Source organism: Peromyscus leucopus, chromosome 14, assembly GCF_004664715.2.
Source record: "Peromyscus leucopus breed LL Stock chromosome 14, UCI_PerLeu_2.1, whole genome shotgun sequence".
NCBI lineage: Eukaryota > Metazoa > Chordata > Mammalia > Rodentia > Cricetidae > Peromyscus > Peromyscus leucopus.
In genome coordinates, this window is record NC_051075.1 from 37,752,901 (window position 1) to 37,779,777 (window position 26,877).

The 26,877-nt window shown below is 46.2% G+C and overlaps 1 protein-coding gene across 1 annotated transcript in view; it reads left to right on the plus strand.

The window, feature by feature from the left end:
- The first annotated feature begins 311 nt into the window (after nt 1-311).
- The window catches only part of Abhd12b (abhydrolase domain containing 12B), a 28,431-nt gene continuing 1,865 nt past the window's right edge, over nt 312-26,877 (plus strand). Inside the window, exons 1-10 of the mRNA XM_028859225.2 lie at nt 312-430; nt 6,673-6,800; nt 8,042-8,144; nt 11,431-11,550; nt 14,225-14,255; nt 16,594-16,639; nt 16,744-16,873; nt 17,383-17,420; nt 21,206-21,285; nt 26,147-26,229. Of these exons, the coding sequence (XP_028715058.1) occupies nt 336-430; nt 6,673-6,800; nt 8,042-8,144; nt 11,431-11,550; nt 14,225-14,255; nt 16,594-16,639; nt 16,744-16,873; nt 17,383-17,420; nt 21,206-21,285; nt 26,147-26,229 (854 nt within the window). The 5' untranslated portion in view covers nt 312-335. The remainder of the gene's footprint in view (nt 431-6,672; nt 6,801-8,041; nt 8,145-11,430; nt 11,551-14,224; nt 14,256-16,593; nt 16,640-16,743; nt 16,874-17,382; nt 17,421-21,205; nt 21,286-26,146; nt 26,230-26,877) is intronic.

Here is a 26,877-nt window from a genome sequence, read left to right on the forward strand (position 1 = left end):
TTGTTCCGTGGGTCCAGCAAAGTCATGTACCTGCCAAAACCCGTGGGGATACATAACGAAAACCAATGGAAAGTAAACATAAAACAAAATGGTACTTAGTTAATCTGTGCATCTATGTGTTATATGTTCTCTTTCTATTCTTCACCTGTGTGCCTGGGCATGAGATCAACCAGGGAGGAAGCCCCAGCCTCTGAGATGAGTGTGACCTTGGGCGGGTGGCCAAGTTTCCCTCTGGGAGGTGGAAGAGGGCGGGAATCGGGGCGGCAGGGGAGGAGAGGATGAGCTTGGGCCACAGTGGCCAGTGACTGCTCCTTCAGCAGTGGCAGCACCTGGAGATGGATGCTAGGGACTGTGAGGCAGCCTCGGAGCCTGGGCCCCCTGCCTGTGCCTGCGCGGCCTCCTGGTGGGAAATGGTCCTGAGGAACCTGAGGTGAGTGTGTTTGGTGAGTCCGTCACCTCCACAGCCCGGCTGTTCCAGACAGGGGTAAGGCAGTTGCTGGGGCCATAGGGCTGAACCGGTCCATTGGTTCTCCGCGGTCTAGAGAGCACTGAAGCTTTAGGGCTGGGATCTGGGGGGAGGGAGGGGGGCTTTCGGGGAGACACGGACAATGGCTTCCTGGCTTCCACATCATTGCTTACTCCGGAGTTCTCGGAGATAGCTTTATCCCAGCCTTCAAATACTACCCAGGCCAGAGAGGTAGGCAGGTTTGACTTTTCAGAAATGACTTTGGAAGCGAGACTCCCAAGAGATGGTTTCTCTTCCTTGCTCAATTTGCAACTCTACCGGATGGATTTGAATATTACTAATAATAGAGGCAGCCATAACATACGGTGTGCTGCAATCTGGGGTGGTATCTTTTAAGGTCAAGGGCCTGTGTAGGTGGAGAAAGATCAGGCCGGGATGAATACCTGACTCCTCAGGTGTGAGTTCCGAGGTGTATGTATTGAAATCACTATGGGGTTACCTGTGTAAATTCTTAATATTCTTTATGTCTGAAAATGTCTGTTTGTCATGGTGTTTCGTTTGTTTGCTTTTAAACATTGTCTCCCATGAATCCATGGCCGGAACCATCAATCATCTCCAATCAGGTGTTTAGATCAATATCACATCACTAATCTTGTTTGCATGGGAGCCAAGCGCTGGGTTTGGGACAGTAGCCCCAGGAGGTGGATGTATATCTCTTCTGTTTTGTTGACATGGGGAGGTATTGGTAGTTTTGTTGCATTTCTTCTTCCTGTTCCATTTTAATTTATTGCAGTCACGGGGAACCAGCCCCAGGCTGCACCAGGGCTCAAAGAGAATGCCCAGAGTCCCGAAACTAACCTTTTTCTATCTGGGGAATGTTTAGGGACTAGAGGAGGAACTCATATGCATTCTGAGGTAACTTCCTCTCCTCTCTCATGTTGCGCTCTCTTCTCATGTTGCTTGCTTCTCTCGAACTATTACACTCACGGGCTGTGACTCTTGTGTTGTTCTTTCTCGTCGCTCCGACCCTCTCATGTCCTTTGACAGCTTATATATCCCAACCAAGTATTTCAGGCACCGGAAGAGTTCTAATCACCCAGGAACTCCTGCAGCCCCACTTGGGGCTACAGAGTCAAGTTATCTTCTGTAGCCTTGACTAGCCAGAATTTATTTTCATAAGTTGAGGTCAGGAATGAGTATAAGGAGTTAATCATTTACCAGCTAGTTATAATTGGGCTGTCTTTGTATTTACAACCTAGCCAGGCAGCTCAGCCGTGTGTCCCTGTGATGGCAAGGCCCCTGCTCTAATCTAAAGCTCCTTTGCAGCTTCGTTTCACCTCATGGTGCACAAGAAACCTGTAACTGCAATCCTCAGCATCAAGATTAAAGGACTTTGAGCCAGTCTGGACTCAGGTGTTTTCCTAAATCATAACTCTAAGCTGTGATTAAAGCAGCTTCTTAGTGGTACTCACTAGGCTCTGACTGTGTCAAAAATTATATACAGTGTCTTCCTGACAGCCCCCAGGTAAATGTGCCCAGGAGATGAGATGCATCCATGAGATAAACGCATACAATACAGGTAATGGGGAACTCCCCACACCATATACGCAGTAGAAGCAGCAGGTCGGGAGACAACAGAAGCAAAATATATTCTGGAGTCTGTGTTCTCGAAAGCCTTGCTTGAACGAGACACAGCCATTAGAGAGATTCTTCTGGTGGACTGACGACGCCTGGACTGTAATTGCCACCTGCTGTTCCTCTGATAAAGCCATTGCCACCAGCATTAATTTGTACAAACTACTCTGGGATCACAGCCACACACAGGAGACCTCACTTTGGAGTGCCCTAGGGATGATGACCAACAGGGATCTTTTGCTCTTGTACCTGCGCCCTCCTACTCACCGCCACCACCACCCCGAAGCAGAGGTTGGAGCGTGAGTGGCATCACGTTGCTCCAGTTACATCCACTCTCTCCCCCTTGACTTGGCTGCTCTGGGGAAGCTGCCCCCCACCCCATCACCTACCCCATAGTTTGTTCTCTATAAAGCGAGTGGCTGATTGTCTAGCCCTCAATAGACAGGAAAGAACATTTCTTAGGTAGGCAAAGCTGCAGTCCACAGTCCTAGAGAGCCCGCCATGTTGCTAATAGCAGGGTTGAGAGGACCCTCGGCTGCTCGCCTCGCTAAGTAGTAAAAGGCGAGTCTTTCAAGGCTCAGAGATGCTTCCCGAAAGAATGAATGGTGCAGTTCTTCATCTGAGCAGAGGGGATGTGCTGACGCTGAGGTGACGACGCTCCAGCATCCACAGGGCGCTGACCACGTCTAGCCCCATTCTGCCTAGTGTGATATGTGAGGTGGAGGGAGACCCCTTAATCAGCCACTCTCTTCAGTGGCTGAGTTTTAGTCCTGTCCTGGTTTGCTTTCTATCTCTGTGAGAAAACACCACGACCAAAAGCAAGCTGGGGAGGTGAGGGTTTATAGTCCGTCAGGAAGAGAAGTTAGAGCAGGAACTCAAGGCAGGAACCTGGAGGCCGGAACTGAAACAGAGGCCAGGGTGGAACACTGCTTACTGACTTGTTCATCCTGCTTTTTAAAATCACCCAGACCCACCTGCCCAAGGATGGTATGTGCCTGGCGATCTGGACCTTGCCACATCAATCATTAATCAAGAAAATGTTCCACATAGTTGTTTCACAGGCAATCTAGTGGACACACTTTAACTTAGATTCCTCTTTCTAGATAACTCTAGTGCCAAGTTGACAAGAAAACTAACCCAGACATATCCCCTGCTAGTATATTTATTTGAAAAGCTCATCCGATACGGTTACTACCTAAGGTGGATGGGACCGTGAGACTACATCTTGACTTGCAAGCAGTTTAAAATGGAAACTAGTCTCAGGAAAGGAGACAGGAGAAAGCCTAAAGGCTCTTTTCCTCTTTGTTTGGCCACTGCCTTTCTGTTCTAGATGGTTCTCAGAGAACTCCTGGGAGGGGCTGAAGATCTTACCAATTCTTCCCACGGTCCCTCTCATCTATCTGTCACTGGCTAACCTAGGACTCGGCGGCATCCACAGGAGCAAACAGAATGGTCAACAATCTCTGCGCTTGCAGAGCTCTTGGGAACTCACTTTTCAACTGCAGTTAAAACATAAACAAAGTGAAGGATGAAGCCCTCAAGTTCCCATTGCCTCCCTATGACTGCTTTCACCCTTTTAAACCACGTGCCTCTGCCAGTCTTCACTGTATGGGTCAGCACATACTGACTACGCTTGGACATGTGTTGGACAGAGGGATGTCCAAGCAGCTGCATTCTGCTGTGTGGTTCTCGGGACCTGGCATGTAGTGGAGAAGACAGGCTCATCATAGGGAAGCAACCAAGGGTCAATCTGAGGGCAAAGCTCATGAGTGAGAAGGGCAGAAAGGAAAATCCACAGAGGGAAGGTCTGTGTCTAGAGGGTTTGTCACACACAAAAAAATAAAACACCTGAGTGCGTGCAGAGTGCAAAGAGGGTGGGGTGGAATCTGGTGGAGAGGGCACAACCTGGTACTCCTTGATCAGCCTGCATTGACTGCATCAGTCAACAGTGGAATGGAGGTACAGCACATCTTAAAATAACAATAGTGTTTTTTGCCTGAATATTGTCTGATCTGGGCTCCCAAGCTGGTTTGTGGACCCCTCTGGCCAGGAAGGACTCACTCTACATAAGCTCCGGCTTCAGCCGGTTTTCACTGGGAAGAATGGCCTAGCAAGGTCCTCTGGCCCCTCTGAGGCACCCTGTGGTTGCGGCTGCAGCTGATCAAGAGATAGGTGAAGAACGCCCCAGATCCAAGGTGTCTGTTTGATGTAGCCAGCCTATAGCCAGGACCAGCCGGAAACTGCCTCCCCTGCTCAATTCAGGTCTGTTAGCCACTGGTGACTTTTGATCCTCTGCCGATCTAGGGGAAGTCAAATCGACAACCCCTTCATTAAAAGAAGCCCCTTTGCATTATTGATGCTGGGGGATCAGGTCATTCTCTTCTCTCTCCTAAGTGGCTCTCACTGAAGTGCCTTGAGCTATTTGAGAAAAAGGTCCCGTATAAATTATTCCTTAAAAAAGAAAGAAAGGAAGAAAGAAAGAAACATATTTTCTTTCAATCCTTCTGTCCCCAAGCAGACAGACCTTCAAAAGGTAACTTAGCAGGAGACTACCCTGTCTACCTTCAAAAGATAACTTAAGGGGAGCCTGGAGGGCAAGGAGTGTGTGTGTGTGTGTGTGTGTGTGTGTGTGTGTGTGTGTGTGTGTGTGTAGGGGGACGGTGCAGGAACGCAGAGACCGCACACTGGAAAGAAGCCCACCCCTACAGAGTCCTGCTCTGTCTGCCCCAGTTGCCTTGATCTGTGGCTCAGAGCAGAATCTTGGGGCTGTGATTTTCATCTCTAAAATCAGAACAACGCCCTGCCCTTCCCGCTGCCTTCGTGGGGGCTATTTTAGAGTGTTATGAAACAATCCTCTTCGTGTCTCTCTTGCTGGTTCTGTGGGTAGGCAGTCGCCCATGTGTGGTATATTTGAAGAGCGACCCGTTGCCTGGAGCTTGCACAGCTCTCCACTGCTGGCAGACCTGTCCAAAATCCATGACTCATCATCTCTCTTCAAGCCTCTTTTGGAGATGGACGAGCGCTTTGGTTTTTAAGTCATCAACACTTGAAGGAATATTGTTTAGAGTTTGACTGCTTCCGTAACCGGAGGCTCCTGTAAATACAGGGACAGGAAAGGGGAAAGAGGTTAAGGAGGAAGGGACTCTTAAGACAGAGGGGGAAGGGAGTATGAAATACCGTTCCCCGGGGGAAAGAATTTTGGTGGAGGCTGGCCTCGTTCCTGGGGTCCTCTTCGCTTGCGCTGGGGGCACGTAGAACTCAGCAGGTCTGTGACAGCTTGTTGGATGGAGATCATGGCAAAATTCTGGGGTCAGGCAGACTTGGGGACAGTGGGTCATTCATTGGTTCGCGGCCTTGGGAGGGAGGGAGTCTTGACTGGCGACACTCCTCATTTGCAAAGCAAGATGATGGCAGTTGCTTCCCCATCCGCTCTGGTCTAGCAGAGGCGATCAATGTAACCTTCTAAAGACATCACATTGAGCAATCAGTGCTGACCAATTGGCACAGGGAAAAGGATTGGCACAGTGGATGGTGGGATCTTAAGTGGGAAGCAGGATGAAGGTGCTAATTCTTTTTATCTCTCACCTCTCAAAGGTGGAACACCATCTTGAACTTCATGAAAAATGTGGCTTGAGACGGGTGGCCTTAGCGGGCAGTCATCACTGGGTTGCCATGGCACTTAGCTTCAGGGGTTGGTGTTGAAGAGAAGAGTAAAACAAGGATGTAAGAGCCCGAGAGTCACTCACGGTACACATACATGCAAGCTGGCAAAACACACATACACATAGAATAAAAATAAATATCCAAAAAAGAAGGAAGATGTGTGTGATCCAACATCACCCTGCCCTGGCTTCAGCCCGGTTGGAGTGCCTTGGGGTCCTTTTCTCTCCCTGATCCTCACAGGTCCTTTTCCTCTCACAGGTGGGGGTCTTCTACAGGTTGCTTTCTGAGACCCAGTCAGAAGAGCGCGCACGATTTTAGTGGCTGCTCACTCTGAGCTAATGGGGCTCTGGGCCGGGGCATGATGAAGCCGTCTGCAGCTGTTTGTGTTCGACTTCGGGATCCTGTCCAGGCCTCCCATGGGCTGCTCACCCAGATGCATGTTCTCAGCTTCCTCTCCTGCTCCAGCCACAGTGGGCTTCTGCAGGGGCTGGCAGGGGCTCTATCTGATGGCCTTCCTCACCTGGCTGCCCAACAGTGCCACTTGATATAGCTACAAGCAGTCGTGTGAAGGATTTTGCTTTATGCCAGGGTTAGCCTCTGGAATTGGATTTGAATCTTTTTTTTTTTTTAAGGTATTTCTTTAAAAAAAAAAATCATTCATCTATTTTTCTTTTATTAGTGTTTCTGCCTGCATGGATGTCTGTGTGAGGGTGTCAGATCTTGGAGCTACAGACAGTTGTGGGCTGTCATATGGATGCTGGGGATTGAACCCAGGTCCTCTGGAAGAGCAGTCAGTGCTCTTAGCGGCTGAGTCATCTCTCCAGCCCCTGGATTTGAATCTTGAAAGACAAACAAACCAGGACAAATCTCAGGCTGATCTTGAAAACTTTACTCTCAATGTTTGGCAGATCTTTCCCTCGCGCCTGCTCGGCACTTGTGAGAAACATTGCTGATGGATACCGAAGCTTCACCAGGAAATCTTTCAAAGAACGCGTTTTTCCTCCCCTGGTGAACATGATGATTTATTTCAATTTTTGTGAGTATGTACTGCCCATGGAAGTTCCTATATACATTCTCCCAGATGAAGAACTCACTGCTCTTAAGGTCCTGACACAAGAAAAGTCTCATGTCACAAAACCCTGGCTAGACTTACAAGATTGGAAACCTACTATATTGACGGTTAGCACAAATTCATCCATCACTGCTAGAAAGTGTGTGTGTGTGTGTGTGTGTGTGTGTGTGTGTGTCTTTGTGTATGTCTGTATATATGTTCATGTGTGTGTCTATGTCTCTGTGCATGTTTGTGGGTATGTGTGTGCCTGAATGTTTGTATGTGTATGTATGTGTGCTTGTGCACATATGTGTATATGAGTGTATGTATATGTATATGTGTATATGAAAATGTGTTTGTATGTATATGTATATGTCTGTATGAATATGTGAGCACGTGTATGTCTGTTGTATGTGCATATGTCTCTGTGTATGTTTGTGTACATGTGTGTGCCTGAATGTTTGTGTATGTGTGTGTGTATATGTACATATGTGTGTATGAGTATGTGTGTGTATGCATATGTGTGTATATGTGTATGCGAGCATTTGTGTGTGTGTGTGTTGACACTGGGTGCCCTCCTCATCACTTTTCTCTTGCTGAAGAGGAGTTTCCAGACCTGGCTAGTCTCAGTAGCTTACCCCAGAATCCTCTGCTTTTTTCCCCTGTTGCTGGGGTTTCAGGCTGGCTGCCAGGTCTGCCCTGCGTGGTGGGCCCAACGCTTGTTCTTATGCTTGTGTGGAGAGCGAACACGTTATCCACTGAGCCATCACCTGAGCCTTCTAATCCTTCTTCTTACCTGCATCAATTATAGAAGAAGAAGAAGAAGAAGAAGAAGAAGAAGAAGAAGAAGAAGAAGAAGAAGAAGAAGAAGAAGAAGAAGGAGAAGAAAGAGAGACAGAGACAGACAGAGACAGAGACAGAGACAGAGACAGAGATTGATTTCTACCCCTATACTGGAGTCCTAGCTCTCAGTGACCCGCCCTCTGTTGTATGTCAGGACTGGCTATATTTTGCCTTACAGCTGATGATAATGGCATTCCCCGTGGGTTTATTTTTGCCCGATTCTACTTACCTTTTCAGAGAAATGGTTTCTTCTGCTTTTTCACTCTGGAAAGGCTTAGCTCGTAACTTAAAACTGACTCGCTCACAAAAGTGAAGCTTCTTTGAAAATGGATGGACAGGCACAGAGCCTGGTGCTGAGGGTTGATACGATTTCTGCTTTGCAGATAAAACTCCCCTTCTTGTGGATTTGAAGAAGCCTGAGGTGACGATCGCTCACACAGTGAACTTCTTCGTCAGGCCTGAGCCTGGGGTGCTGCTCGGTGTCTGGTGAGTGAGCTGACTGACGCCTTCCTGACTCGGGCTCTTGTGCCTGTGTGGTAAGCACATGTGTTCGCCTCTGAACCATCTAAGAAGGCCTGGTCTTCTTACGTGCATCAACCGTAGAAAGAAGAGAGATGGAGACAGAGACAGACAGGGAGACAGAGACAGACACACACACACACACAGGGATGTCGGGGGAGATGGAGCAAAGCTTTCTGCAAGAAGAGCATAGAGGAAGTGAGGTTGTGCTGCCTGCCTGTGCAGAACCTGTCTGTCTGTGGAAGCTTCTAGAAGCTGTTCTGTACACCTTTCCTTTCATTGTGGCAACCCCCTTGCTCCACTTTACAGACTGTTTGCTTTAGAGTCTGAAGTCGTACAAAATGGCACTCTTGGCTTCTGGTCCCACCTACGTCTGCCTTCTGCCATCCATCCTTGCCATCATGGGCAGACACACTGACTTCCTGACAAACACCACAACCAGGACTTGCTCTGCTCCCTCCTTATGCCAGCGCTCCATGTCCCATCCCACTGTTGCTCATCTAAGGGTCTCACTTTGGTCATTTTCAGGAAACCTTCCTATCCCCTCCTCTTCCTCTTCCAGTAAGCTCACTTATGGCCATCTGTGTTCAACGCTTAGGGCAGTTCTTCCTATCGTCATGGAATAAACATTATGATTACTGGCCTACTTTTGCCTTCCTAATGAGACTATAGCTTCCGTGGGTGGACAGCCTCTGGTGGTGGGTTCATCCACAGCCTAACTCTAGCACACAGAAAACACCCAATCAAGGTCAAAGAAGGTCATGTGCCTTGTATTTTATTTCTGTTATAATCTTAGGAACCCTCTTGTTGGGTCTATTGCTTGCTCTCGGCTGCCATTACTAATGCTCTGTTTTATAGTTCATCTCCATGAGTCTGAAGTTCCAACAGGAAGATGTTCTGGGAAGAGTGCATATAACTTTTTCCTTACCCTCAAGGACAGTCTAGCCAATCATTTGATTGACCACATGCACATGATGAGACGGCTATATTCATGAGCAGATTACCCAGAGGACAGAGGCATCAGTGTTTCCGGAGGTCCTGTGGATGGTGGGCTTCTGTTCCTTGGTGATTGACAGGACTGAAGATTCATGGCCTCTTGGCCAGTTCTGCATGTCCGTGTGAAATGATACAATGCCGCACTTTCAGGGGTTTCTTGTTAGCCGAACAAGACAGAAGAACTTGAAGAATGGTGTTTACAATCTCAAGGCCACTTGGTTTCATTAGTTAGACTGCATGGCTTCCTTTGAGTAGTGGCTTCAGAGCTGGGTCGCTTAGAAATTAAAGAGATCTGTCTGTGTAGGAGAAACTTGCATGTATAATCTAGGAAGGTTCTTGGGGTATGTTACAGACTTACCTTAAACCACCTGACTTGTGCTCTGAAGTAAGCATCACTTAACGGTGGGTAGAGCTATTTCAGTTTGCTTTATGTTGTGATAAACACCATGACCAAAAGCAACTTGACAGGGAAAGGGTTTGTGCTATCTTACAAAGCACAGTCCATGGATGAGGGATGAGGGCAGGAACTCTGGGTAGGAACCTAAGGCAGGAACTGAAGCAGAAGACATGGAGGATGGCTGCTTACTGGCTTGCTCCTGGGTTTACATTTAAGCCCCTTTCTCTCTCTCTCTCTCTCCTTCCTTCCCTCTCTCTCTTTCTTTTGTCTCTCATACATTACATCCCAACTGCAGTTTCCCCTCCCTCCATTCTTCCCAGCACCCCTCCCCCCCCCACACATCTCCCCTCTCCCCCAGATCCACTTCTCCTCAAAAAAAAAAAAAAAAAAAAAGAGCAGGCCTCCCAGGGATATCAACTGAACACAGCATAACAAGTTACAATAAGACTAGACACAAACCCTCATATCAAGGCTGAATGAGGCAATCCAGTGGGAGGAAAAGGGTGCCAGGAGCAGGTAAACGAGTCAGAGACACCCCCACTCCCACTGTGAGGAGTCCCACAAGAACACCAAGCTGTACAACCATAACATATATGCAGAGGACCTAGCTCAGATCCATACAGGCTCTGTGATTGCTGCTTCAGTCTCTGTGAGTCCTGATTAGTTGATTCTGTGGGCTGTGCTCTTAGGGTGTCCTTGACCCCTCTGGCTCCTAGAATCCTTCTTCCTTCTCCTCTTTTGCGGGGTTCCCCTGGCTCCACCTAGTATTTGGCTGTGGGTCTCTACGTCTGCTCCCATCAGTTGCTGGATGATGTTTGAATTTTAGTAATCATTTTATTGCATTTTTTCCCAGTCATGTTCCTGGGTCTTTGGGCTGTCTAGCCTCTGGTTCCTGACCATCTGGGTGGCATGAGGCATGGGCTCCCTCTCATGGCATGGGACTCAAGTTGGACCGGTTATTGGTTGGCCACTCCCACAGGTTCTGTGGCACTATTACCCCAGCACATCCTGCAAGCAGGACAGAGATTTTGTTGTTGGATTGGCGTCCCAGTCCCACTGCTTACCTAGTTACAGAAGATGGCCAGTTCAGGCTCTGTATCCCCCATCACTACGAGATCTCACTAGGTCACTCTCATAGATTCCAGGGAGTTTCCACTGCACTAGGTTTCCACATCATCAGCCATCTTTTTTATTGAGCCTTCTTTCATCAACTCACAATTGAGAAAACATCCCACATACAAGCCCACAGGCCAATCTGATGGAAGGTATTCCTTAGCTGGGGTTCATTCTTCCCAGGTGTGTCAAGTTAACAACCAAGATTAGCCACCACCTCCACCCACATGACATTGTGGAACATCTTTAATTGTTATTTCAAAGTCCCCATGTGTTCATATACTGAAATCTGAGCATCAAAACTTAAGCAACTATTGAACTATATGAGTGTCTTAATAATATATTGGTTACTGAGAGATAAAAGAAAAATAACTTGGGTTCATGTTTAAATTCTGGGTAAATATCTATTATCATTTGCTTGTTTCAACCTGGTTTTTGTTGTTGTTGCTATTTCAGTGGCTTGCACATAAGAACTGCAATCTTGCAAATTTCTTAATAGAAACAAAAGTTGCAGGAATTAAAGCAGTAAACAGTGACCCCTGTGTGGAGTGGTGCCGTAGCAATCGCAATTTTCCTCATGTATTTTGTGCTTTTAGGTTTTAGTATTATTAGCTGATGCGTGTATTACTCAGTTAAAGTATGCACACACTTAGCCGTTGCTTTGGTATATGATCTCTGGAATAAGGCTATGGGAGGGAAGCGAGTTTCTGCCTCTGTAGTTTTATAAAAGCTGTCCTTGCTCTTCAGGCACACGGTCCCCAGCTGCCGGGGAGAAGACGCCAAGGGGAAGGGTCGTTGCTGGTATGAAGCTGCCCTGCATGATGGGAACCCAATTATTGTTTATCTTCATGGCAGTGCACAACACAGGTCAGCATCTCTGCTTGGAGTGTCTGTCTGTCTGTCTATCTATTTATCTATCTACCTACCTACCTATCATCTATCAACCTGTCATCTATCTATCTATCTATCTATCTATCTATCTATCTATCTATCTATCATCTATCATCTATCTATCTATTTTTGAGAGATTAAGAGCATTTCTAAGCCACGGGAGACTGAAAGCAGTTTTCAATCACAGACATGCCTTCGCCTGTTTCTATTTGTTTTTGAAATGCAATGGTGTTCTGGCAAACGGCTTCTCTTTAAACAAGCAGTCTGCATGGCATGTAGAATGATGTGAGTCTGTTTCTGACAGGGAGGGAATAGTAATTCTTCCAAAAGGTCTGTATCGATTTCAATTAAGCCACTGGTTTCTTTAATCCTCAAGATTATCCAAGACAATAGATTGAATCCAAATGGAATCAGTTGTTTTTAAACCAAGAAAAGACTAGAGCTAGCAGCCTGGAGGAAGGGGTTCTCATGTGTGTGTGACAGGAAGAACTGTCCATAGCAGGCTGGACAGAACCACAGTCTTGCACAAAGGCCACTGGGACCTCAGATTCTTGTGCGGGAATATCTGCCCAGCCACTCCCCCCTCAGCCTCAGACTGGTCGCTTCTGATCCTAGTAGCTAGGAATAATTGTTTGCAAAGGGCTTCAGGCAGTCCTCTTCATTTGGCCTGTAAAAGCTTCTTTCTGCATTTCTCTGAATATGTGCACGACTCTCTATGAGACAAGCATTCCCATTGTATTACATATTATCTCCAAATAATCTCCAAATACTCCATGGATTGACAAACCCGTGGACGACTGGAAAAGGTTTAGGTGTGCATTGAAGGGCAGACAAAGAGCAATTTCCACATCGGTGGTCTCTTTCAGAAAATGATAGTGAAGAGTCCTTTATTTAGCATTAATTCCCTTCCTCTGAAGTCTGAGGCCTGAGAGAAGTCACCTGGAACTCTGACCACAGAGACGGAGGACTCTGATCGATTGATTCCGTTCTCACGTATTCATGCCTCAACCCGGTCCCTGTGGTCCCTGTCTGGCATTGTCCCAAAGCTGGCCTCCCAGAAGCCCGTTGTTCTTTGATGTGCTCTCAAAGCCTTCCCTGGCCCACATGATTATCAGCTGGGGACTGCTTTGCTGGGAGGGGGAGGGGACAGTGTCTCGGAAACCCACCATCTCCCTCACGTCTGGGGGGTGGGGGTGGGGCACAGACACTTCAAACCAAAAACCCAGTGACAGGCTCAGGAACCTGCCCGCTGGCTAGCTCGCCCGTGCCTCTCTGCCTGTCATTTTCTGTCAGGTGATGGCTTTCTCACGTCTCGCCGTCTCTCCAGGAGCTTTCTCGCTCTGTCCGTTTTAGAATTGCATTCCCTAAGATTTTTTTTTTTCAGTGAGACTGAACAGTGGACCTTGTTTAGCATTGTTCTGATTTATGAAGTTGGACAGTGTTACAGTAGGTTTATTGAAAGGATCAGTACACCAGACTGCCGAGCCGGTGTCTGTGTATGAATCTGAAGTTGTCCTCGGTTGACCCGGGTCCATGGGCCACACCCTCCTCAGCCTCTACCCTGAAGTCTCAGCTAACCGTCAGCAAGCAGTACTGAGCTCCCAGTGCTGAGTGCTGAGTCCTATTCCTCCAACAAGAAGCCACAGGAGAACTTGTCAAAGGACCAAAGTCAGTGTATTTAGGATTATAGCTTGAACTAGCTGCTCAGAGGTTCCATGGCTCATTAACATTGAACAACTTTGGCTCTAAGGCTAATTTTTTTTAAAGGGATTTTCTGCCTTTTGGCTAATTCGTTGATTTCCTTTGTTGAGGTGAGTGTGGATGCTGTCATTTGGGGGGTGTTTTGTCCTTGCAAAGGCAAGTCTTTCTCCTTCATTTCTTCTTGAGCTTTGTGGCAGAGTTAGTGGGGTTCAGACAAATTGTAATTGAGTGCAGGTGACCTAGTCTCACCCTCACCCCTACCCCCAGTTCTGAAGTTGCTCTTTAGACTCTTTCCTTTAGCTTACAGAGAACACCTAGAGGTAAGTTCTGCTTCACAGAACCCAGAGATGGGTTATCAGTGCATCATCAAATGCTTGTGTTGGGAAGCCCTGGAGAGACCAGCACATCAAGGAAAGGTGGAGGTGGGGTCTTTTGGTCATCGGCCCTGACACAGGCAAGCTGGCCTTGCCACTAAGAAATAGTTCTTTGTGGGGTGGTGGTGGTGGTGGTGGTGGTGGTGGTGGTGGTGGTGGTGCACACCTTTAATCCCAGCACTTGGGAGACAGTGGCAGGCCGGTGGATCTCTGTGAGTTTGAGGCTAACCTGGTCTACAGAGCTAGTTCCAGGACAACCAAGGCTACACAGAGAAACCCTGTCTCGAAAAACAAAACAAACAAACAAAGACCTGTGTTAGGCCAGGCGTGGCAATACCCACCTTTATTCCCAGCACTTGGGAGGCTGAGGCAGACAGATCTCTGTGCGCTTGAGGCCAGCCAGGGCTCCAGAGTGTAGCCTTTCTCAGACAACAATAACAATAACAGGATGCACAAAAACAAAACAAAAATCTAAAAGAGAACAGAAAAGGGGGGGCATTGTGAGAGGTTTGTATTGAATTTGTCATGGTCGATCCTAATCCCTGTGCTTCTGCCCTCTGCCCCCTCCTCCACAGGGCAGCTCCTCACAGAGTCAAGTTGGCCAAGGTAAGTCTGAGCCTGAGAGGTCTCAGAGCACCAGCACTCTAAGTCCCCTCCGGTTCTGTCAGCGTTACAGTCTGGAGTTCCCCTTGAGGGCCTCAGTGTGATGGTCTCCTGAGAGATTCGTCCCCCATGAGTGGCCTTCTCTTCATCCATTACCTTAACAGGGACAGGAGTATGTGTGTAAACACAGGAATAACACTGGGAGTGTGTGTGTAAACACATGGGAACACCTCTGAGAGAGAGAGAGAGAGAGAGAGAGAGAGAGAGAGAGAGAGAGAGAGAGAGAGAGAGAGTGTGTGTGTGTGTGTGTAAACATGGAAATAATACCAGGAGTGTGTGTGTAACATGGGAATAACACTGGGAGTGTATATGTAAACACATGGGAACACCCCTGAGTGTGTGTGTGTGTAAAACATGGGAACAGCACCAGGAGTGTGTGTGTGTGTGTGTGTGTGTAAACATGGGAATAAGACCAGGAGTATGTGTGTAAACATGGGAATAAGACCAGGAGTGTGTATATAAACACATGGGAACACCTGTGTGTGTGTGTGTGTGTGTGTGTGTGTGTGTGTGTGTGTGTGTGTGTGTGTGTAAACACATGGGAATAACTCTGGGCCCCAAAACCATTTCATGATTTTGATCTCACTGCTACAAATTTCTTCACCTGTCTGGGCAGGTGATTCCTCTAAAACAAAAGGTCTGTATGATCACGTTTTTCTTCCTTTCACCCCCCCCCCTCCCCATCCCCAATCCTGTTTCTTGTTTCTGCTCATTCTCCACTGGCCTTTCTCTGTTTCATCAAAACCTTTCATACTGTGGTTGTATCTAAATATAAATTACTTTGCACACTTTTATAAACATTTTCATTTTCTTGGTTATCCTCATCTTTTTTTGAGGCAGGGTCTCATTATGTAACCCTGGCTGGCCTGAAATTTTGGATATAGAACAGGCTGGCCTTGGGCTCACAGAGATCTGCTTGCCTCTGCCTCCCAAAGGCTGGGTTTAGGCATGCATCACACACTCGGCTCTCTTTTTCGGGTTCTTTCGTAGGGGTCATAATTGCCAATTTAAAGACTATACCTTTTCCAGTTAATTCGTAAGTAACTGCTAAGCTAGTCCACTGATGTTATAAAGTTCTACTTTTCCCCTGAATTTACTTAAATAGTACAGCTTTGGAAAACTAAAGGCATCTATTTTGTTTTCCATGTCTTATTTATTTTCCTAGGAGTAAATATTGGAGTGTAAGAGTTGTTACTGCTATCCTTACTCAATATGGGGTGCTACAAGCTTGTCATGGATAACCCTGCTCCACCTCCCTGATGCCCACCTACTGTGTGCTGGCTCAAGCTGAAAGTTCCAGTTCATTTCTAACTTGTAGTTTGATCTGAATATTGAAGATATCTGATCAGGCTTAGCCACACACACAGCCACCGCAGTAGGAAGTCACAGTGATATAGATGCAGGCAGGCCCAGGCAGGCGGGGGCTGGAATCTTGGTTCCGCCCATAAGTAGCTGGAAGACTTATAACTAGTTACTATGACTCTTCACTTCAGTTCATCTACAAAATGCATCTTTAAGAATTTCTCTTCTTTGTCTATTGTATTTTCAGCTTGTTTAAAATTAAATTTTCATATTTTTTCTTTCCCTACTTAGGGCTGGGCAATGATTTCATATATTCAAGTGATGATGTCTTTATTTATTTATTTATTTGGTTGAAAATACAGCTTTTATCTGACCATATTCGAGACAAACATCTCCCTGTTATGAGAGTGTCTCTCTCTCCCCACAACTCTGTGTAGCGTTTCTTTCTCAGGGAAAGTCATTCATTCTTCCAGAGAGTGCATGCGGTCTCAGGGATCAAGCCCAGGGCCTTGAGCATGCTAGGTGGGTACTCGACCTCGGAGCCACACCTCCAGCTCTAGAGAATGCTCCACTGAGACTGTGACAAGGAAAAAAGCAGCCGCATTGCTACAATATCCATGTAACCCTCCAGCAACCCTGAGTAATATTGACATATCTGAATGTTCAACAAGCAGGCTGAGGTTGTATAGCCGCTCGGGGCGGAGCCCGGCTGTGACCCAGGCTGCTTTGCGTTTTCCACCATAGACTCTCATCTCTAGATTTAAAAAAAAAAAGAAGTACAGAATCTTTGTGATTCTGGGACTCAAACCAAGCACCTTGAACACACTAGGCGCGTGCCTTGCCCGTGAGCGGGATCCTAGCCCTTCCGAACACATCTTTCCTCCCATGACAACAGAGGGACATAGACGTATTGGTGAGGAGCCTTCTCTGTTGGGGTCGCCCCACTGCTTGAAGTGATAACCGCTCATTTGGCATGCAGGTGCTGAGTGACGGGGGCTTTCATGTCTTGTCTGTGGACTACAGAGGTACGTGCTGGGGACAGTGACAAAGATGTGATGAGCACAGAAGGCTTTTGATGGCGCCTCGGTTCACAGGGTGTGATACTGTGCTCGCCCCTTCTTGCTGCCAGGGTTCGGGGATTCCACCGGGACGCCCACCGAGGAGGGGCTAACCACAGACGCCATCTGTGTCTATGAATGGACCAAGGCAAGAAGCGGTGGGACCCCCGTGTGTCTGTGGGGCCACTCTCTGGGCACAGGGTAAGTGGGAGCCGGAGTGTCGTCCTTTAGTGGGTCCTCGTGTCTTCACGGGGGTTTTGTGTCTTCAGAGGCGCAGTAAGTGGGGAAGGGAAGCTGAGCTGGGATACCTCGGTTCCTTAGTCTCTCTCACCCCAGAAATGGCAAGGGGGCGCAAGTCCCTACACTCCCTGCGTAATCACGACACTGATATCTATTCTGGAATAATCCACTAAAGAAGAAGACCCTTAAGTTAGTGTCTATGGCACCCTTTGAAATCCTGGGCGAAAGTACGCGTCTGTCTGGATTTTCGAGGCAGAGAGCCCAAGCTTTTCATCAATTGCTGGTTCTGAGTTGTTGAGGGTACAATGTCCACTCGCCTGGTGTGTTTCACACGCACGCTGCCGGTGTGCACTCGCCTGCCGTGTTTCACACGCACGCTGCCGGTGTGCACTCGCCTGCCGTGTTTCACACGCACGCTGCCGGTGTGCACTCGCCTGCCGTGTTTCACACGCACTGTCACTGTTTTTCAGAGTTGCAACAAATGCTGCGAGAGCGCTGGAGGCCAAAGGTAACGTAAAATTCTTCAATTGGCGGCTTGGGGGCTTGCGGGAGAGAAACGTAGAGTCGCGAGGTTCTGTGAGATTTGTGTTCTTACTGACCACAGACCCCAAGGTGCCCCAGTTTGGAAGGATTGTTTTAGCAGTGTGACTGCTGCTTTTCTGGGCTGTGAAATTAAAAGGAAACATTAAGGAAAACGCTAAAATTACTTAGCTGAGCATGGTAGCACCCCCCGCCCCCCCCATAACCCCAATGCTCAGGAGGCTGAGGTAGCCCCAGCTGCATAGCAAGTCTTTGTCTCAGGAGTCCTCTTCCTAACATGATGTTAAGTTAAATCCTAGGACAGGAAAGTAATGTATTCCGAGAGGACAGCGGTAGCCACGCTGCCCTCTGCCGCCCGTTTCCCATAATATTCCCGTCAGTGTTTGCCAAGGAGACCTGAGTGGAGACTGTGTCAGATTCCGGGAATGTAGCTTGCTTGCTTTCTAACTGATTTTACGAATGTCACATCTCTGTAAATAGCTGTGAATAGGGCCAGACCATTTGTTTAAAGATTAAAAAAATTAGTATAGAAATGTTGGATGAAGAAACAAAGACATGAAAAAAATCAATGCTGCTATGAAATTAAAAAAAAAAAAAAGAAATCTCAAGATCAATTGCTTGTGGTTTTGTTTTGTTTGGCAGTTGCTTTCAGATCCTCACTGCTGTTTGTCTACTTTCATTGAAAAAACGTGTCATCTATCTATCTATCTATCTATCTATCTATCTATCTATCTATCTATCTATCTATCTATCTCATTTATCTCATCTATCTATCTATCTATCTATCCATCCATCCATCCATCCATCCATCCATCCATCCATCCATCCATCTGTCTTTTGTCTAAGGACCCAAATCTTATGTGCTTACCCTGTTCTCACTCTTCCTATCCAGCCCCCAGAGCAGCTCCTCCCAGACTGATGTCTCTAACTCGGTGTCTCTAACAGTGTCTCTTTCTTACTCTTAGCCATCCCTGACCTCCAGCAGCTGTAGACACTTACAGCTTGCCTAACATCTTGTTTTTCTCTCAATCTCCAGGAACAATGTCCTTGGACTTCAGTTTCTTTCTTTCTTTTTTTTTTTTAATCTGTGCTGGGCATTAAATATGATAGGCAAGTGCACCACCACTGAGTTACAACCCGGTCTCTTTTGTTTTCTCTTTATTTACAGACTCACTTGTTTTTGATTAAGGGATAGCAATCACACATGGAAGATGATAGATTGAGGACGTGGGTGATGCTCTCTTCTCCCAGGAATCCTCTACTCTGCTCCTTCAAGGCATTTGGGTGGAGATAAAGTCACCATGAACCAACCAGAGATTAAGTTGATTGGAGGCTGGGCTCAGACCTTATCAGGGTTGTTTTATATCAAATGCACTGTTTTTTCCTTAGAATGAAGTCCTTTGAGGTCACAGCTAACTCTCAGAGAAATGGTCTGTAGTCTCCCTAACCTCCTTGTCAGACCCTGAATAGTTAGTAACTGTGTGTGTGTGTGTGTGCTTGTGCACACATGTGTCTGTATATGTGTAGGCATGCATGCATGTAGGGGCCAGAGATTGATGCTAGGCATCCTTCTCAATTGCTTTCTACCTTACCTCTTGAGCAGGGTCTCACGGAGCCTGGCGCTCTCTGCCTCAGCTAGACTGGCTGGCAAGTGAGCTGAAGATGTCTTTCTCCCTCTGCCTCCCCAGTGCTGGGAGGGCAGCGCAGGCTGTGCACAGTTTTTGGTGTGGTTGCTGGGGATCTGAACTCAGATCTTCATGTCTGTGTGGGAACCACTGTACCCGCCAAGCCATTTCCACAGCCCCTGAACAGTAGTTTTTGTCCCTCTGGTCCTGTGAGAGTACCAATAGTTCTCTGTTTTAGTTTAAGTTCTGCCAATTAAAATGGACGCATTTAGAGTTTCATTTGCTTTGAAGGGAAAGGCAGCTTAAATTCTTTGGGCTTTTCTTACTTGGTACTGCCTCTAAAAATTCTCACAGGTCAGTCGTCCTCAAGTACCTTCAAATGTATACATGTCACGTATACACATACATCCAAATGCACACGCATGCATACACATATACTTATATATATGCATATATGCATACACATGTGCTTATACATGCACATTCATATATATACACACACACATACCCCTGTAGCAGGCTTTCTTTGGGCTGCCAACCAGCTCCCAAATCATGATACAGAGATTTACTATTAATTATGAATTCTTGGCTTTGCTTAGTCCGTTTCTTGCTGGTTCTTATAACTTAACCTGTTTCTCTTCATCTACATTTTGCCTCAGGGCTTTTTATCTTTCTTTCCTCTGTATGTCTTACTCAGTGTCTAGCTGGCTGGCGGCTGCCTGACTGGCTGACTGGCTGGCCCTGGGTGTCTCCCTCTTTTTCTCCCTCATTCTCTCCTCTAAAGCCTAGATTTCTCCTCCTACTTATTCTCTCTGTCCGCCAGCCCCTCCTATCCCTCCATTGCCTAGCCATTGGCTGTTCAGCTGTTTAGTAGACCAATCAGGTGCCTTAGGCAGGTGAGGCAAAACAGCAACACATCTTTCATAATTAAATAAATTCAACATAAACAAATGCAACACACCTTTTGTAGTTAAAGTAATATGCCACAACATTCGCCTTTTCCATATGCATTTTCTACTTGCTCTCTAAGACTGCAGAGCCTCTTTCTCCACATAATACTCTGCTTTCTTATATTTTCTGAGCCCTGGAAGTCTTGTATTCTTGGTAGAAGGCAGTAGTTCCAGCCATCATGGGCACAGACATACTCAAGAAGGAGCGGGCTTGTTAAAGACGCATGTTCTTTCTCTGTGAGTTCGAGGCCAGCCTGGTCTACAAAGTGAGTTCCAGGAAAGGCACAAAGCTACACCTGTCTTGAAAAAAACAAAAACAAAAAACAAAACAAAACAACAACAACAACAAAAAAAAACACATGTTCTTGAGCTGGAGTGGTGCCTCAGTCAGGAAAACGCTTGCCACGCTCGCTTTGGTGTGAGTTCTGTCCCCTGAACCTACGTGAGAAAGCCAGGAAGTGTGGTGCAATTGTGGGATACATTCATATATATATATATATATATATATATATATATAGAGAGAGAGAGAGAGAGAGAGAGAGAGAGGGGGGGGGGCTCACTCTGTAAACCAAGCTGGACACACATGCTCAAAGAAATCGCCTGCCTCTGCCTCCCAGGTGCTGGGATGAAAGGTGCTTGTCACCATGCCCACCGTGTGGCACACCTCTAGTCCCGTCACTGGGGAAGCCCACCGTGTGGCACACCTCTAGTCCCGTCACTGGGGAAGCAGAGACAGGAGGATTACTAGGGTTCACTGGTCAACCAGCTTAGCCTTACCAGCAAGCTCCACATCGATGAGAGAGCCTGTCTCAAAAAACTAGGTGGGCGGTTCCTGAGGAACAGCATCTGAGCTTGGCCTCCACATTTATATGTATACATGAGTAACGTTGCTTATATTTGCATGTGCATTCACACGAACATGCATGTATGTACACACACACACACACACACACACACACACACACACACACACACACACATTCTCAATCTCTGATCCAAGACCATCCCCCAGGTATGGTGTGGGGTTCAGGAGCTTGCATATTAAAAACTTCACAAATGGATTTAATGTAGGCAGTTCATGTACAGGACCCCGAGGACCCCTTGTCCAGGGAAGGTGGTATTTTGGTATTTGAAGAGGAGAGTTACTCATTTATTTTTTAATTGTTTTTATTTTCTAGGATGTCCCGTTGATGCCATTGTCTTAGAAGCTCCTTTTACCAACATGTGGGTGGCGAGTATCAACTATCCCTTGTTAAAGGTGGGTCTCCCGTTCCTCTCACCCTGTGTCAATGTGTAGGTTGTTTCCATACCCGGGCATTTATAAATATGGCTCTTTTTTGTTTGTTTGTTTTTCGAGACATGGTTCTCTGTCTTGTTTTGGAGCCTGTCCTGGATCTGCCTGTCTCCGCCTCCCGAGTGCTGGGATTAAAGGCGTGTGCCACCACCGCTCGGCTGATTGTGGCTCATTTTTAAACGAGTTTTGTATGTTCCTGAATTGTTCTAGCCTTGGTCGGTTTACTATGGAAGGCACAAGGGCTTCTAACAGACAGAGGAGCTGATTAAGTGACAGGTTTCTTCCCCCAAATTAACTATATACATTTTATAATTATTTTAGTGCCTGCACTACTGAAGTTAGCACACATTTTATGTTTTAAAACTGACTAGACATAGATTTGTTATAATAATTACTCTTTTTGAATTGGAAATAAAATTTTATACATCGGTTTCAGCTCTATGAATGCCAGCCATATCTCTTACATTATTTTGTCATAAGGAAGATTCTTGAGAAAATGCCTTTATATAGTACTCCAGATATGGTCAACAGTCTTCTCAAGAAAGAAAAGCATAAAGATGAGTATAAAAATCTGTTGTGCACATCTTCCTACTACTATTATTATTTACTATCCTCTTTTGAGCTAGGTTTCCTTTCACAGCTCAGACTGTACTTGAACTCACACTGAGTAGCACAGATGGGTTTCCATCCAATGATAGGCCTCTTGTCTCAAGTTCCCAGATTTCTGGAATTACAGCGAGAGCCGCCACCTCTGACCCAATTCCCCGATTTTACACACTTCTCCGGGCCTAATTTTCGATTGCTTATAGTCACATGCCCAAAATGAATGTTAGCAAATGAGGGGTTAGCCGAGGCGTTTGGGGAAAAGCAAAGGATTTAGAGGAGATACAGGCCTAAAATTTAAATTATTTCATGCTATAAGGCATCATGGGGACATTTGAATCTGTTCATTTCTGAAATGTTTTGTGCCATAAGCCAGCACAGAGTTTTCTGAAGTTTGTTTTCAGGGAGAGGGCAGCCACAGCTGTGTATTTCTTTGTAGTGATACTATCCACGTGTGTCTCTCCAAGGAGTCTAGTTTTATTTGGGCTTCTTTCTATGTAAGTACAACTCCATAGGTTACATTCTACTTGCTTTCTCACCTGATATCATACTTAGGAGAGTTTACTCTGTATGTGTAAAACTGTAGTGAGGTCATTCCCGTTGCTCTGTGGTGTTCAGTATAATGCACAGACCACCATTTATAGGTCTATCATGTTACTTGTGGACATTCAGGTCACCCCCCTCAGTGTGAGGCAACTCATAACATTGTTAGCGTGTATATTCTCTCTGTGTGAATGTGTGTGCATGCATGTGTGTGTGTGTGTGTGTGTGTGTGTGTGTGTGTGTGTGGCTTATAGATAGCCCAGATCTAAGTGAATTTCCAGAAAACAAGGTCAAGCATCGAGGAACTAGAGGAGCATGAGGCTTTGCACTCATGAGCGGGGGTGGAGGCAGGTACAGGTGGAGCCCTGTACGGGCTCCTGTACACCTTCCACGCTCACCCTTTCCCATCCTCCCAGCATCCCTCTCAGTGTGCAGCCCTTACCACTGCTCATAGGTGAGGGAGAGCAGGGCCTAAAGGCCAGCCCACTCCGCACCTGCATCCTCTAAGTCCAGGCACTAAGCCGGAGGTGAGCAGTCCTGGCGTGAAAGGCTGGGGGGCAGCTCTGGATGGCTCACAGTTAAGCCAGGAGTGAGTGGTTTAGCATACAGTATGGCACCCCCAAAGGTTGGAAATGTCAGATTTCATGCCTTTGGCATTTTAAGAATGTTTATCTGGTATTATTACAGAAGAAAAGGGGAGGTAGGAAGACCAGTTAAGAGGCTGCCTTTCTGGTCTGGACTGGTGGTAACCATATGACCTTTTAGTCTCAAAGGGCATCTCCCCTGACAGGAAGGGAGTGAGGGATGATGGGAGACTGACTTGGGTCTGCTTTCTTCCTACTCCTTCAGAATTTGAGATGAATTGCTGAAGGGTTTCTCTTATTGAACTTTCCCCCCACGAGTCTCAGCTCCAGGAGGGAGGAAATCGGGAGACAACAAAAAAGAAAAAAAACCTAGTAACTCGCCCTTAGCGTGGACAGGAGGGAGAAGAAGACAGAGGAGAGGCAGTGTGAGACAGCCGGCCCACATCCGAATGCAAGTCGTTCTCAGAGAGCTGGAGAACAGACAGGCCAGGCACCTGAGCCACTGGGTGGCTCCCAACGCAGCAGGCTGTGTCCTGAGTGTGCAACAGACACACTCAGTGTGCTCTTTGGCGCTGGCTGCCCTGTCCTGGGCCAACTTGCTAACTAAATTGCCTATAGGATTGTGAGTCCCCCTTTTTAAAGATCATGAAAAAAATACTTAAGATAACTGTGACATTTAGGAAGTCACTGTTCTCCAGTAGTGCGCTCCAGGTCGGCAGGCTGTAGTCTCAATGTTAACGATTTTTTTCCTTCTTTTTTGGGAGGGGTTCCCCTTTTTAAAAAATGGGAAGCTAGGGCTGGCGAGATTGTTCACTGGTAAAGGCACATGCTGCCAAGCCTGATGACCTGCGTTTGATCCCCAGAATCCACATGTTGCAGGAGAGAACAAATTCCTACGAGATTTCCTCTGAATTCCATGTGCACATGGCATGTGCATGTACACACACACACACACACACACACACACACACACACACTCTAAGTAGAAAACATTTTTAAGGGTGTCACTGTGTACCTATAACATAAGCTATTCAGAAAGTTGAGGCAGGAAGATCATAAGTTTAAAACCGGCCAGGCATCATTGTAAAATTCCATCAAAAAAACATTGATGGAGTTTGCTGGCCTTCCTAGTCTGTGTCCATTTCTGTCCTTTGCAAGGTCCTGCTTACTACACGGCATCCTTCCATCCTCCCCTCAAAGCTACAGTAGGAGAACCTTGTGAGAGGCTGCTGGGCTGTCCTTTGTAAAAAAATCTAAGAATGAAACCTGAAAATCCCGCCCACTGAGGAAAAATGACTGATAGCTTAAGGTGCTCACGCGGATTTTTGCATAAAAAGATCCACTTCACCTTTAGCAAATATTTATTGGACATCTATGATACACCAAGAAGCCTTCCCGATTTTGAGGGTAACAGAAGAAAAGAGAAATGTCTTGTGCACCCCACCCCCTCACCAGTGAAGAAATTATATCCTTGCAGAAGTAGAAGATTAGCCCCAATAAGAGAATACTGACTAGCTGTGAAAGGGGTAGCATTGTGTCACAGGAAATGTTGAAGGCAAGACTTCATAGCTGGTTAGGAGAAACCTCTATAAAAAATGTCCTGAAAACGTACATAGAAGTAACATTACACAGTCTGAACAGGTTATGTTTAGAAATATATATATATATATATATATATAATTTATATTTATATATTTAAGATTATATACATATATATGTATAACACCTACACACATATATATATGCATGCAATAATAACTAGTAAAAAAAGAGGCCATGAATTTGACGGAGAGTGGGAGGGTGGGTTTATCAGAGGGTCTGGAGGAAAGAAATGGAAAGGGGAAATGTTTTAATTAAATTACAATCTCAAAAATTAGAATATATATGTATATATATGTATATATATGTGTATATATATATATATATATATATATATATATATATTTAAAAGGAAAGAGTCATCTCAGCTCAGACCCACTGAGGCAAAAATCTAGAGGTCTATGGTGTAGAAAAAGGCAAAAGTAAGGCCTTGTTCTGGAGTTTGTAATATTCTAGAAGCGGAAGGCAGCCAGATCAGACTTCGCCAGCGAGGGGTTTGGTGACAAGGGTCTGGGAGCGAGGCTGCCACCCAACTCTGCAGGGCCTCAAAGGCCAAGGTGGCCGGGTTGGCTCAATCCAAGCGTCCTTGGAGGGTGCCAGGCTGTCGGTGCTGGGATCTGATTTCACAGGGGAGAGTGGAAATGGAAGCTGCCTAGGTCCAAAGGTAGAGTGGCTTGGGCTGGTGATAGTGGAGCTAGAGGACCAAGATTGGGTTTGGGATGCCGTTTGGGTAACAGAAGCCTTTGTCCTCTGCTCCATGTTTTCAGTTAAAACATTTTAGGGCTTGTGAACTAATTATGCGATGACATGATCGCAGTATTGAAAGGCAGATTCAGCTCCATTTACTGCGGATTGTCATTAGAGGGGAAATTCAGTGTGCGTAGTAGAATGTCAGTTGCTGTATTTGGGGTCCTGTGGCTAGTGCCAAAATCTGAAATGTTTTTTGCAGCATCACAATAACAAAGCACTTTTAACCATTTTGTGTTCAAATCCTCTCAAACCAATGACCTGCCTATCAAATTCCCTCACCAGAGCTGGCCTAATCTGAATGCCGCTCCCCAAACAAACTAGTTAAGTCGGCTTGCATTAGAAGCAAATTTTAGATTTTGCTTATTACTGCTCCTTTGAGAACAGAGGAATAAGAGCTTGACTGTCACATGCACTTGAAATGAAGCAATATAGGAATATACAACCAAATGTTGACAGTGATTGTCTTTGAGCGTAGAACTGATGTGGCTTAGTTCTCTGATCATTTCTGGTTTCCTCCTCCAAATTCGTCAACTGTAGGAACTACTTTTGAAGAGCCAGAAGAGTTTTTGAAATTTAATATGGCTGGAGAGTGGCTATTCTGTTACTTCTTGGGGTTCATAACAAGAGGGTGTAACAAGTTGTACGGATGCTTGGGAAAATTGTTTTGAGAGCTTGCAACCATGAATTCTAGATGGCTGTGGGCCAAGTGGTAACATGTCTTTGGTTTTTCTTTTTTTTTTAAATAGATTTGCAAGAAGCTACCAAGATGTTTAAGCACGTTTACGGATGCCCTTAAAGAAGACAAAATCGTCTTCCCTAGTGATGAGAAGTAAGCAAACCAAGATGCTTGCTCTTGCTCTTGAGTATCCGCCATGGCGTTCTAGATGAGAACTCGGGGTACTGGCCTTCCTTCTCGGTGGGTTTCATGCTAGTATGAGCACTAGATCTGGAGAAGGGTTTGTACACATTTCAGGATTTCTTGTTATCTGTATGTCTGAGTCAATGCTTGCTCCAATCCAGTACTTCTGACGTCTTAACGATGCATCTTTATGAGCCCTGTGAAAGGCTGCTGGGGTCTAGTCTAACCGTCCATGGGGATCCCTGACTGCTAAGTCTTTATTCCGCATGTAGCACAAACCCACGTAATAACGACCAGCTGACCTGGCAATAGAGATAATGATTAGAAATAATTTAAGGATACTTTCAGATAGGCAGTTGTTATTATATCCTTTTTCTTATTTTGGCACTCGAGGAAAGCTAGCATTCTGAGAAGTAACCTCTAGTGATGAATTTGGAAGGATACAGAAGTGTCTGAGTAAGCCCTGAAAATGGAAGTTCTTTTGCATGCCAGCAACCTTTTGTGTTGCCAAACTGGGCTGGCCAGGTAGTTAATCACACCTGGGACTGCACATCCACCCTCTTTTTTTTTTGGACAGGATTTCTTTGTGTAGCTTTGGAGCCTGTCCTAGAACTCACT